Source organism: Monodon monoceros, unplaced genomic scaffold (assembly GCF_005190385.1).
Source record: "Monodon monoceros isolate NGI ecotype Baffin Bay Population unplaced genomic scaffold, NGI_Narwhal_1 Super_Scaffold_2, whole genome shotgun sequence".
NCBI lineage: Eukaryota > Metazoa > Chordata > Mammalia > Artiodactyla > Monodontidae > Monodon > Monodon monoceros.
This window is the reverse complement of record NW_021703776.1, coordinates 47745947-47758753: the sequence shown is the minus strand read 5'-3', so window position 1 is coordinate 47758753 and position 12807 is coordinate 47745947. Positions and strand designations below refer to the sequence as shown.

The 12807-nt window shown below is 37.6% G+C and overlaps 1 protein-coding gene across 1 annotated transcript in view; it reads left to right on the top strand.

Moving 5' to 3' along the window:
- COL1A2 (collagen type I alpha 2 chain) overlaps positions 1 to 12807 on the top strand; it is a 36132-nt gene that overhangs the window by 6634 nt on the left and 16691 nt on the right. Inside the window, exons 6-28 of the mRNA XM_029233657.1 lie at positions 38 to 91; positions 2892 to 2936; positions 3026 to 3079; positions 3171 to 3224; positions 3541 to 3594; positions 4015 to 4068; positions 4604 to 4657; positions 6286 to 6330; positions 6624 to 6677; positions 6778 to 6822; positions 7485 to 7538; positions 8074 to 8172; positions 8298 to 8342; positions 8450 to 8548; positions 8969 to 9022; positions 9182 to 9289; positions 9659 to 9712; positions 9814 to 9912; positions 10835 to 10888; positions 11338 to 11436; positions 11816 to 11869; positions 12355 to 12408; positions 12563 to 12616. Coding sequence (XP_029089490.1) covers positions 38 to 91; positions 2892 to 2936; positions 3026 to 3079; positions 3171 to 3224; positions 3541 to 3594; positions 4015 to 4068; positions 4604 to 4657; positions 6286 to 6330; positions 6624 to 6677; positions 6778 to 6822; positions 7485 to 7538; positions 8074 to 8172; positions 8298 to 8342; positions 8450 to 8548; positions 8969 to 9022; positions 9182 to 9289; positions 9659 to 9712; positions 9814 to 9912; positions 10835 to 10888; positions 11338 to 11436; positions 11816 to 11869; positions 12355 to 12408; positions 12563 to 12616 — 1440 coding nt within the window. The remainder of the gene's footprint in view (positions 1 to 37; positions 92 to 2891; positions 2937 to 3025; positions 3080 to 3170; positions 3225 to 3540; positions 3595 to 4014; positions 4069 to 4603; positions 4658 to 6285; positions 6331 to 6623; positions 6678 to 6777; positions 6823 to 7484; positions 7539 to 8073; positions 8173 to 8297; positions 8343 to 8449; positions 8549 to 8968; positions 9023 to 9181; positions 9290 to 9658; positions 9713 to 9813; positions 9913 to 10834; positions 10889 to 11337; positions 11437 to 11815; positions 11870 to 12354; positions 12409 to 12562; positions 12617 to 12807) is intronic.

Sequence of the window (12807 nt, the reverse complement as noted above, 5' to 3'; positions counted from 1 at the left end):
TTTTTTTTTTTTTTTTTTTTTTTTTTTCCCCATCTAGAACTTTGCTGCTCAGTATGATGGAAAAGGAGTTGGAATTGGCCCTGGACCAATGGTATGCTTATCTCTTTTTATCTAGCCAAAAAATTACTGAATAGAGAATTTACTTTATGTTAAATTTCACATTGCCATTTATTTAGCTACCTAGTTTAATACTCAATACTCAGATCAGATAAAAGCAGCAGCTCTCTTTGTATTCAAATCTATAAAAATCTAAGCCTAGGTTAGGGGGTTTGATTTTTTCTACAAACATGCCTCCTTAGGATAGATCAGATATTTATATATCCAAGAAATAATCTCTGGACGTAGTAATCATAATTTAGGTAAACCAACTTAATTCAGAAAAGTAATCACTCTAATTTTTTTATGCACTTTAACATTGCCTCGAATTTGAAGCAACCCACAGAGACGCAGAACTATTAAGTTCTATGAACTTGCTGGAAAGGATCAGCAAGTTCTAGAGTAGCCCGTTCATTTTCTAGGTAGAGAGTTTAAGCCCTTCCCCAAGGTCATATATGTGGTTAATGACAGAATGCCAGGCAAGATGTCTGATATTCAACATCATGGCTCATGTATCCAGTACTTGAATAAAACATTACTTTATTTAACAAGTATTTACCAAGTTGGTCTTCGATAAGACCCAAACTATATTATGCATTTGGGATATAGCAGTGAATATGACAGATTCCCACCCTCCCTCAAGGAATTAACAACATAGGAAATGTTTCTTTTTATCCATCTTGATAAAAAATTCTTTTTTAAAGTCTAATTATAAATCAGTATAGGAGGGAATATGACTATGATGATGATGGTCTATCTTTAATAAGTAAACCTTCTAACAAGCATTAGTGAGATGTGTTAGGGGGGAAAAAAAACTGATATGAGCATGCAAAATATATACTAGTATGTAAAAAATAGAGGGGAAAACTGCTGGAAATAAAAATGTTAAGTTGATTAAACACTGCAGTTTAGTACATACCCACACATAATTTAGTGATTTTTAATTAATTGTTTGCAAACAAAGGTATTTATATGCCCAAGTTAAGATAGTCTTTAAAATATAAATTTTACCTGGACAATGCATTCAGTGCTCTGTCTTCAAAAGATGTTCTGCTGGAGCTAATGGTCCGCAATAAGCTAATACACGGTAAGGGCAAGACGATATTTTCTGTAAATTAAAACTCTCACTTGAGAAGTAATATGCCGTTAATTGATGATTTCCAATTTCCTGATTTTGCATGGTAATTTAAAGCATTCATATCTGAAATGAAGAAGTAGAGATTTTCTTTTGGCTTTGTTTATATTGGATATTTGAAATCAGCCATTTCAGCTAATGCTGGACATTAGTCAGTTTTAAAGCAGTACCTATATCTCAAGAAGAAGCTAAAAAGAAAAAAATGTAAAGCATTAATTAAAAAAAAAAGCCTACATAAGCCTGGAAAATTAATATGGATTTCAGATTCCCCTGACTTTGGAACATCTCTCTGGGGGGCATATAGCAGAGTGTTTTACTTTTAAATATCAGTGAAATATAATTTAAGCTTGCACATTCACACACATTCACAGACATATGTAATCAACAGATATGTTTCACAAATAGGAGAGGTAGGCAGCAGTAAAGCATTAAAATAAATTTCCATGTTGGAAAATCAATAACTATAAAACCCCACAGGGTCCTTCTCTGAATTAATGAATAATCATCATCCATCTCACAGCCTCCACAAAATAAACTACCTTTTATGTAAATGAAATTGTTGCAAATACATGGAAAAATGAATAAATATAATTAAAAATTCATGGTGTCAAGGAAAATTATTTTTAATGTACACCTAAAAATATTATTTTGATTGAAAAGTGACAGTTTCTTTTAACTTTGAAGCAATTTCTAAAACCAAATAAATAACTCATAATTAAGATGATGAGCTTTTTAATAAAATCCATATTATTTGACTCTAGGCATTCATACAGTGGGGCAGACTTGACTGCAGAGTCCCCATGCTTGATGTGTCGTGAACAAATTAACTGAGACTTGTCTGTGCAATATATTCAGCATTAGAGGAATGGCCCCTACAGAAGAGTTTGCACAGGCCTTGCAAAGGGGAGTCACAATGTGTATTTAGCTTCCAAACTAGTAACACTCTGTTTTATTCTGTGTGCTACAGAATGAAGAACAAAGGCGAAAACAATCTGCTGTCATTTGGGCCATATTTTCAATAATAGTAGCATATAATAGATTCTTCCAGTAGGATGTTTCAATAATATTTTATTTTTCCTTCACCCCTTACTATATCCACTTTTGTTTGACATTTTCATCAGTCACCAATAGCCCTTAAAGGAGTTGTAAGGTTATAACAAACCTCCCTCTAATCATTAAGAAAGACTTTTGATCCTTTTCAATTTATGCCCCTTGTGGCAATAAAAATATCAATTTCTTAGCTGAGTATGATATGAGATGACATATGATAAGGAAATCCAAATGGAAATGCTTCGTCAGCTGCATGAACGGCAGTTGTATATTCTGTACTGTGGAAAGACTGAGTCACTTCATTGCATTAGAGCAATCTCAATATGCCCAATTGTGCACAACTTTAAGGAACCTGTGGCCACCTCATCTAACTGAGTTCTGATTTGGATTAGGAGGGGCAAAGGTGAAAGCAAAGGCAGAGAAAACAGTGGAGGAAACTTGGGTCCTTAAATGCTTCCTCGAGAGGAACAAAAACTGTGAAATGAGACCAGGACAATTCTGTTCATTTGTCCATCACAAAACGTCTATGGCACTACTAAGCTAGTCCTGTCTAACCCAACCCTAGGCCATGACGACTTGTCAGTGCTAACTATATCTGTCCTCTTTACAGGGTTTGATGGGACCTAGAGGCCCTCCTGGTGCATCTGGAGCCCCTGTAAGTACCGAAAGCTTGTAATCTCTCTTATGTAAAAAAGACAGAGAATTAAATAAAGGCTTGCAATGTGACATACTGTTTTTTCTTAGGGCCCTCAAGGTTTCCAAGGACCTCCTGGTGAGCCTGGTGAGCCTGGTCAAACTGTGAGTACTTTTCCCCCTTTGTGATAAATATTTTTTTCAAGAAGTTTCTTAATATAGCATTAACAAAACAATGGGTCTCCCATTTTCCTAGGGTCCTGCAGGTGCTCGTGGTCCACCTGGCCCTCCTGGCAAGGCTGGTGAGGATGTAAGTATTTACTCGTAAGCATTTCCAAATGCCATTTAAATACTCCTGCCTCAACAGAATTTCTAGATTCAAATTAAGTATTCTGCCAAAAGCTGAATATGCCTGACATAATTTTCCCCATATGGATAATAACATTTTAATGAAATAATAATTAATTTTCTTGTATTTAAGGAAATATAATTGTTAATTAAATATATATTTGGATCCACATTTTTACATGATGCCTTTTTTCCCTGTTGTAAAAACCAAGATGCACCGACTATCATCTGACAGTTTACCAAGAAAGGGTTTACCCTGTGATGCTTTCATGTTTTAGGGTCACCCTGGAAAACCTGGACGACCTGGTGAGAGAGGAGTTGTTGGGCCACAGGTGAGATTTTTTTACAACAGTATATAGTCCAAACATCAGAGGTATCTCATATATAAGATAGTTGCTAAAACTAGAATCAGACTAAGTGGCAACATAGAAGTCATACTTATAACACTCACTGAAGGCATCTGACAAATAAAGGAGCCTAGTTAAGAATGCATACAGGTTTTATTAATGCAAATAATGTAATATTAATGATGGTGAGCATCCTTTAAACAACTAAATTGTGTGTTCTACAAGTACCATAGTATTAGCTACTCAAATTAGAGCAACTTATTTGCTGCTCTGTGCTTACACATATACTAGTCTTTGATTCCAAGCTTGGACTTTGATGAGAAGAAACACTTTGGAGGGAAGAAATCATCGTCTTTTTATTTAGGACAAAAACGTCATTCGTCGTCTTCTATGTTTCTTTTTAAGGGTGCTCGTGGTTTCCCTGGAACTCCTGGACTCCCTGGCTTCAAGGGCATTAGGGTGAGCACACTCTTTACCCACAGAGGAGAAAATGTTGATTACTTTTAGTAAAAACCTCAACTATATTTAAACTCCTGGATGACACATATTTGCTTCCAAATTCCTGGAATTTGCTGGAGTGGAGAGAGAGTTAAAGGGTAAGGGGGCCGGAAAGTAAAGTGGGGTGTAGTTTTGTTTTTTTTTTTAAGTCTGTTCATAGCTTCCAAGAAAGGAGGATCCCTACAGGGAAAATGGTATAAAATGGGCATAACTTAAGAGGTATTTAAAGCCCTCTGAAGATCATAAAATTATTAATGATGGAAAGTACATGAGAGAGCATCTAGTTCTTTATCCTTCCCTTTCAAGTGTAGGGAGGTTTAGTGACTTACCTAGGGCAGCAGAGGGAGTTTGTTGGGAGCTGGGGCAATGGGACTCCATTCTACAGAAGCAGTCACAAGATTCACGCAGGAGATATTAACTGCAAAGATACAAGATGTTTGAGTTGACCAAACACTGTAATGGAATAGCATTTTAATAATAAGGATTTGCCTTTCAGGGTCACAATGGTCTGGACGGGTTGAAGGGACAGCCTGGTACTCCAGGTGTGAAGGTAAATACTAAATCAGAAGCACTGTTTTTAAAAAAATTTTTTAAAAATTGATTGTAATTTCCCATCACCATCAGAAAGTATATTTTTACTGAAGGCTAATCATATTCTGAAGCATATCTTATTTCCTCTTCAATACTTTAAATCCTTCAGTGGTGAGGACTATGGGATTCTGTAACAAAAGGCCAATTATTAATAATATTTATTTAATTCAATATCTATTAAGCAATTGAGATTAAAAAACATGTCAATAATTTCTTCCTCCATTTCCTTTCCTCCTATAATTTTAGTCGATCTCTGCAGCCAAAATAAAAGTAAATAAACATATAATCAGATACTAGAACACTATGTTATTTTAAATAGTAAATTCTCCTTTGCCATGCACTAATTAGATGGGTACATTCATGTCACAATATACTTTTCAACCTCTTTCCTGTGATTTATCTGTGCACACTCAAAAAAATTTTAATTAGGTAATTAAAGTCTCAGAAGTGTGTTATCTCTTGGCTGGGCTCTTCTCTGACAGCATTTTCAACTATAAAATGTTCTCTCTCCTATTAAGGAGATAATGTGATATTAAAGTGAATACCAACGTAATCACAAATTAATGAGTAAGGAATACTAGTGGGACCAGAAATGAACATGAATATGGAGAATCCATTCTAACTTTCCAGCTGCCACACCAATGGATAAGGTCAAACTCATTCTCCCTGGAGCCTAATATAAGAGCTCAGACTACTGATCACAGCATCATAAAATGTTAGGGCTGCAAGGAGCTTTGGAGACCCTCTCATTTTGCAGATGAGGGAAACTGAGGCTTAGAGAGAGTGAGTGACTTGCCCAAAGTCACACATCTAGAAGTTAGAAGGGCACAGGCTAGAATTCCTGACTCCCACTCTAGTGCTTACTCACAAAGAATACACTTCAGATAGAATCCTAGAAATGAAGGGTCCTTAAATGGTCTCGAAAACCAGGTTTCCTCTATATCTAAATTAGATTATCTTGAAGGAAAGTTCCTTTTCATGTGTCATTGTATTAAATTACCACCAGCACCAGCATCACTACCACCACTACCCCACCATCACTACCACCACTACCCCACCAACATGGTTTTTACTCAAGATAAGAATGTAGATTGGAAAAACAACAACAAAAAAAAGAATGTAGATTGGAAGTAAATAAGACAGTTTTATAAAATATTATGAAGCTTTAATTTTTCATGCATATTTTATAAAAATAAAAATATTGAGTGTTCAAAATAACTTTAAAGAGGGTAAATATGGTTACGTTGAAAGCAATTTATCCTATCATCTCTTTTTATGTTATCATTGCTAATATATAAGCCTAGTCTAAATGATATCCAAAATCTAAGGGGAAAATTGGGGAAAGGGTAAATAACACTAGACCACATCTCCCTGATTCTGTGATATTTGGTATTATCTAAATAAAAACCCATATTTTATAAATTTTTTTAATGTATGTGATTGGCATAATTGAGAAACAATCTATGTAAGAAATGTTACAAAATATATGAATGGTTGAAGTTGAAGTAATAGTGTAAAAATTACCAAATCAGAAGAAAATAATTAATATATATAATGAAAAAAACTCAATCTTTCTTTTCCATGTAGGGTGAACCTGGTGCCCCTGGTGAAAATGGAATTCCAGGTCAAATAGTAAGTATTGATTACTTTACTGTAGATCAAAAATGTGTACACTCTTTGCAAGCTGGAACTTCTTTAATGTTTTTGCTAATTACCATTTCCCTTGGCATTGTATTCTTTGATATTTTTCTAATAGCCTTCTGCATAGTTAATTGAAATCATTACCTTTTAGTTGGAATTAGAACAAGACCTATTTATTTCTAGTGGATTCTTGTGCATGTTGGAAATTGGAAAAAGGAAATGATGCCTGTAACTTTTTCTTAAATTAGCATTCTGGATTTCAATGGAAATATTTCTGCTTCTAGGGAGCTCGTGGGCTTCCTGGTGAGAGAGGACGTGTCGGTGCCCCTGGCCCAGCTGTGAGTGCTTCCACGTTTGTTCATTTTTATTCTTTTTAAAAATCTTCTAATAGGTTCCATTTAACTTTCCACTTGACTTTTTTCTTTATTTTCTTCATAGGGTGCCCGTGGAAGTGATGGAAGTGTGGGTCCTGTGGGTCCTGCTGTAAGTGGTGACACTGAGGAATTTGGAAGGGACTGAGAGTGTGGGATGGGAGCTATCTTCTTTATTAATTCCCTATGCAATAACACCATTTTAGACACCTTACCAAACGTTCTAAGAGGTCATTTAAAGGTTCTATTTATAAGAACTACTATCCCTGAGGTTTGTAATTGATATATAAAGTAAAATCTACCTCACCTGGGATACCTGGAATGTCTTCCCTTCGATAACATAGCAATGACAACAGATTAGCTGTCAGTTTTCTCTTTGCCAACATTAAGTAAGATCAAGCCACTCTAAGCCACTTCAATCTTCTGTTGTTGTTTTGTTAATTTTTTTTTTCAATTGATGATCACTTTATTTAGGGCTTTTCTTTTTCCAATATCGTTTTGTAGGCTTTAGTGCACAGGTCATACTTGTATTTTGTTAAACATTCCACTAATAACTTGATTTTTTATTTTTTTTTTTTTACCTCTTTATCGGAATATAATTGCTTTACAATGGTGTGTCAGTTTCTGCTTTATAACAAAGTGAATCAGTTATACATATACATATGTTCCCATATCTCTTCCCTCTTACGGCTCCCTCCCTCCCACCCTCCCTATCCCATTGTTTTGTTAATTCACTGAGAGGAAACTTCTTTCCACCTTCTTCTTTGATTTCAGGGTCCTCTTGGGTCTGCTGGCCCTCCAGGCTTCCCAGGTGCTCCTGGCCCCAAGGTAAAAATGCTGGTGACCATTGTCATTACCTTGATAAACATTTTATTGTGATGTGAAAGATAGGGACTGTGTTTGCATATAGATAATTACAGAACAGGCAGCTTGATTAGTCCCTCCTTCGAAATGGATACAGACTGACCAGTTTTCTCAGATACAGAATGACCAGTTTTCTCACTCTAAACTTAAAATAGATGATCTCTCTGTACCCAAGCACTGTGAGCATAGGTAGAGATGGCAACATGGAAACTGATTCCCTGGGGTTCCTCTGGGATACTCCCAAACTAGCTGGGACTGACTGGCTGAGAACCAGAGTCTCTACCAAGGGAGACAGAGGTAGGTGAAGACAGCAGTGGTAGCCAAGATGGCAGAACCAGGCCAGGAAAATAGGAACACAAACCCCAACCTGTGGTACCAGATCAGATAAGGGAAATTATTGTAATTCTGAAGAACTTGCATAAAACTTGGCCACCTAAAAACAGAGATATGCTATTTCATTATTTGCTGACTAATGCCTCAACGTCATTCCTGTTTTTAGGGTGAACTTGGACCTGTCGGTAACCCTGGTCCTGCTGGTCCCGCGGGTTCCCGTGGTGAAGTGGGTCTTCCAGGTGTTTCTGGCCCTGTTGGACCTCCTGTAAGTAGCCACTGTCATTAACTTCATTGAGTAGAAGGAAGAAAACAAAAAGAATGAAGGTGGGGTCAAAGAAGACCAGAAATACTCCTATGAACCATATCTTTCTCCCTTCCTTTTCGTCACAGGGCAACCCTGGAGCCAATGGCCTTCATGGTGCTAAGGGTGCTGCCGTGAGTATATGCCTAAAATGTGCTGCTGTGGTTTTAAAGGTATTTTAATGGATGCTGTCTCTCCTGCCAGTTGCCTCATGAGGGACCATGCTGCGTTTCTTTCCCAGGGCCTTCCAGGCGTTGCTGGGGCTCCTGGCCTCCCTGGACCCCGGGGTATTCCTGGCCCTGTTGGTGCTGCTGGTGCTACTGGTGCCAGAGGACTTGTTGTAAGTGGTCATGGCTGATGCTTTCATCATTCTGAAATACCAGCTCTACCATCACTTCATCCCCATCTAGACTTCATCTTGTCGTCTTATCCTTATTTCTTCCTTAGCGTTTTCAGTGTGTATTTCTTCTGTAAGTTCAGGCACACTTATGTATACTCTCTCCCTCACACACACACAGACACACCCCTTCTGCTATCCTAGAACATTACCCAAGGGTCAGTGAGGCACACTTCTATTATACCAGTCTTGTCCTTTCAACCAAGACCATTCCCCTGTAGGTCGTTTAAATATGAACTGAGCATATTTCTTAGAGAACTAAAGCTCTCTTTACTTTGATTTGTAAATAGCCCCTGATGTTTGTCTTCCAGAGAGTTGTGACAAATGTTTGTCATTTGACCACTGTTTTGTATTGGACCCTAGGGTGAGCCTGGTCCAGCTGGTTCCAAAGGAGAGAGTGGCAACAAGGGCGAGCCCGTAAGTAGTTCTATAATCACAATTTTATGGAGTTACTACTTTTTCAATCCAAAAAGTAATACTTTCACTTTTTTTAAGTTATTACTTTTTTTTCTAGCTAGATATGAACACAAATTTTACTTTTCCTGTGACCCCTTCTTTTGTTTTTTCATTAAATAGGGTGCTGCTGGGCCCACAGGTCCTCCTGGTCCCAGTGGCGAAGAAGGAAAGAGAGGCACCACTGGTGAAATTGGATCCGCTGGCCCCCCAGGACCTCCTGGGCTGAGGGTAGGTTCCAAATGCTCTTGACACCCAGACACACCAGAGGCACCCATTCGTTGGGAATTGGTCAGAATTACTGAGTGCATTTTCTAGATGAAGGAAACATCTGCTTTCCATCTGCTTTATTAAATCACTGACTCTCAATTTGATATGTTATAAAATTGGTCTGGAAACAATGTTGACCTACTTTTGCAGAAGGTTTCCTCCACACAGTCCTTTGGGGTTTGGATGAAGTTTTTTGGTTTGGTTTGTAATTGTATCTCCCCCTTAAGGTCATCAAGATTTCTTGCATGCATGCCATGTTTCAATAACTTCTGCCCTACCTGATATAAGGATACTCTCCAATTCTTTTCTATTTCATGTACTTTGTTACAGGGAAATCCTGGTTCTCGTGGTCTTCCTGGAGCCGATGGCAGAGCTGGTGTCATGGTAAGTTGTCTATTACTCACATCCTGGGAAGGAACTTGATGCTTCTGGCCGTGGGTATGTCACTGGAGTTAACAACCTCCCCTCCCCTTTCTTTTTAATAGGGCCCTCATGGTAGTCGTGGTGGAACTGGCCCTGCTGGTGTGCGAGGTCCCAGTGGAGATTCTGGTCGCCCTGGAGAGCCTGGCCTCATGGGACCCCGAGTAAGTTTCAGATTGATTTTGAGCAAGTCACACCTAGCACTGTTTCCTTTCCTAAAGGGATGATTAATATTTGAAGACAACAATAAAAAAAATCAAAAATTAATTTGTTGGTAGACTTGCTGATGGTTCCCTTTTTAATTTAACTTTATCAAAGCCCAGTAGATATTTTGACGAATTTAGTTAGTTCATAAATTTCCTATTTATTACTTGATACAATGGCTGTGAGGTTTTTGGAAGAATAGATTTATTTTAATATATCCAAATTAGGTTGGTTCTCCTATCAGCATGAATCTTTTATCTCAATTTGTGAGTTTTATATAAGGTGTTCATGAAATATATTAGGACTATACATTATCAGTTTATTAGATTCATAAGTGAATCATTTTTCCAGCGATCACAAAGTGCTGTAATGTATTCAGCATCACACTAGCTATGGAGAAATGACCTTTAGATCTGTAGACACTCTAATCCATAGCAATAGAGTAATTTTTTGCCTCCATTATCTCTTACGGATGAGTATCAACTGTCATTGTACCATAAACAAGTAATAAAGACACCAAATATAGCAATTTAAAAAATCCACTTTGAAAATTACTTACTAAAAGTATTTGTTTTTCTATTCTAAGGTAAAAAAAATATATACATTTTGCACATATAGTATGTTGCTCAACAGTTTCTTGAGATATCTTTAAATGGATCAGTTGCACTAAAATTCAGTAAAAGGAAAGGCATTAAAAATAGAAAGAAGAAAGTTTTCAGAGCTCTTTCATACCTCCCAGCTAGTGACTAATACCCCTAACGTTTTGCCCTAGCCAACAAACAAAAAGTGGGGGGAAAGTGCTTTTGTGAGATTTCAATTAATTGGAGCCTTGAGTATATGTGTTAGAGTGCCAATAGGAAAGCATCCTCATTTATTTTATAGGGTTTTCCTGGTTCCCCTGGAAATGTTGGCCCAGCTGGTAAAGAAGGTCCGATGGTAAGTATCGCTTATATTTTCAAGGACACTTATTGCACCCTTATCAAGTGTTTCCTGTAGCTTATTTATATGTGAACACATTGAAAATATATATTAGCCACATACATATCTGAGAATGCAAAGTAATAGATTGTAATTGCAGAGTCCAAATGAACACAGGAGCAAAAGGAGAGAAGGAAAAAGAAAAACATGGCAGGGAATATTGAAGAGGGTGACAAGGGTATGAAAAGAGAGGAGAAAGAGGGAATTGTGTACATATGAGATTGACTTGGATGTGCATGTACCGACATCCTATTTAGAAAAGGAAAGTGGATTCATAATTTATTGTCACTTTATACAGGAAGCTCTATACAATCAGAAAATGATTCTGTTTCATCCTGTGGCAGCATCACAAGCTTGAGGTTGTGAGATCCTGTGCTGAGTAAACTTTAAATAAACTCTGGTTTCAGGGCCTCCCTGGTATTGATGGCAGGCCTGGACCAATTGGCCCAGCTGGAACAAGAGGAGAGCCTGGCAACATCGGATTCCCTGGACCCAAAGGCCCCACTGTAAGAATCACCAGAACCTCTTCTCCCTTGGCACTTTTTTGCCACATTTCACCAAAACTCTTATTTCTCTCCTGCCTCAGTCCACTCTACCTCAAGGGGGTTCCTTTCAACACAAGAAAACTGCAAGCCACTTACCACAACAAAAGTTGACCTCCAGTGTATCATTGTTCCTGCTGAAAATCCACATCTTGAGTCATATGCTCCTGCAGACATAAGTGTACTTTATTGTATCTGGAGCTGCATGATGATGGATCATGCCTTAAATAACAGAATTCAAGGACTAGGAATCTAAAAAAAAGAAAAAAGGCAAGAAATTCACATTTCAAAATTGTCATGGTTAATTTGACATTAAATGTATTTTTTTTAATGTTTATTATAGGGTGATCCTGGCAAAAATGGTGAAAAAGGTCATGCTGGTCTTGCCGGTCCTCGGGTAGGTACTAACTTCTATGAGGCTCTATCCACATGGTATTCACATAGGATACACATCTTTTGAGGCCATCTGATATCATTCCATCACTTTCTTTCTAAGATGGCATCCCCAAGCTTCCTTTTACCATTACAAAATGTCTTTTCTCTTTAACCACACTTATAAGGCAGTGAGCTATGATGAATCAGAATGTATATTAAGTCAAAAATATTTATGGATGCATTTGGTTTTTATTTAATTCATTTTATGATTAAAAGGCTATGAATATGCTAGTAGCATTCTCTGACTTTCATAAATTGCCCTTCATCCATGGACTTCCTATGAGCCATATCGTAGGTAGTATTTGGGCCTTGGCCACAATGTGTTCAATTCATGCTGAAATAACAAGCTTTGTTGTGAGGAAGTAATACATGAGGGAGGCTTTGGGGTATCTTAAATTGTCTGACTTACAGGCAACTAACTCTGAGCCTTTCTGTTGAACATTTTAGGGTGCTCCAGGTCCTGATGGAAACAATGGTGCTCAGGGACCTCCTGGACCACAGGTGAGTATTTCTCTCACTCTTGCTCTATTTTGCACTAAAATGAATCTAGTCCCACAAAAATGGCCATCTCTTTTTTTCCAGTCTAAAAGTTATGTAGCTTGATAGCAATGGTGGCATATATCTCTATTTATGTAATCTTTCCTATCACTTTCAGGGTGTCTCAGGTGGAAAAGGTGAACAGGGTCCCGCTGGTCCTCCAGGCTTCCAGGTAAGTCAGCTAAAACATACAGACTACTGCTTTTGGTCAGACTCTCCAGCTGTAAATAACTATATAACACTCTCCCCACCACACAGTACCTGGTTTCAGAACTGAAGCAAAGAAGCGTACATTTTTTCAAGGCAAACTTTTCTGTAATCCTTTAATAACACATAATAGTTAGTGATCATGTTGATATTAGG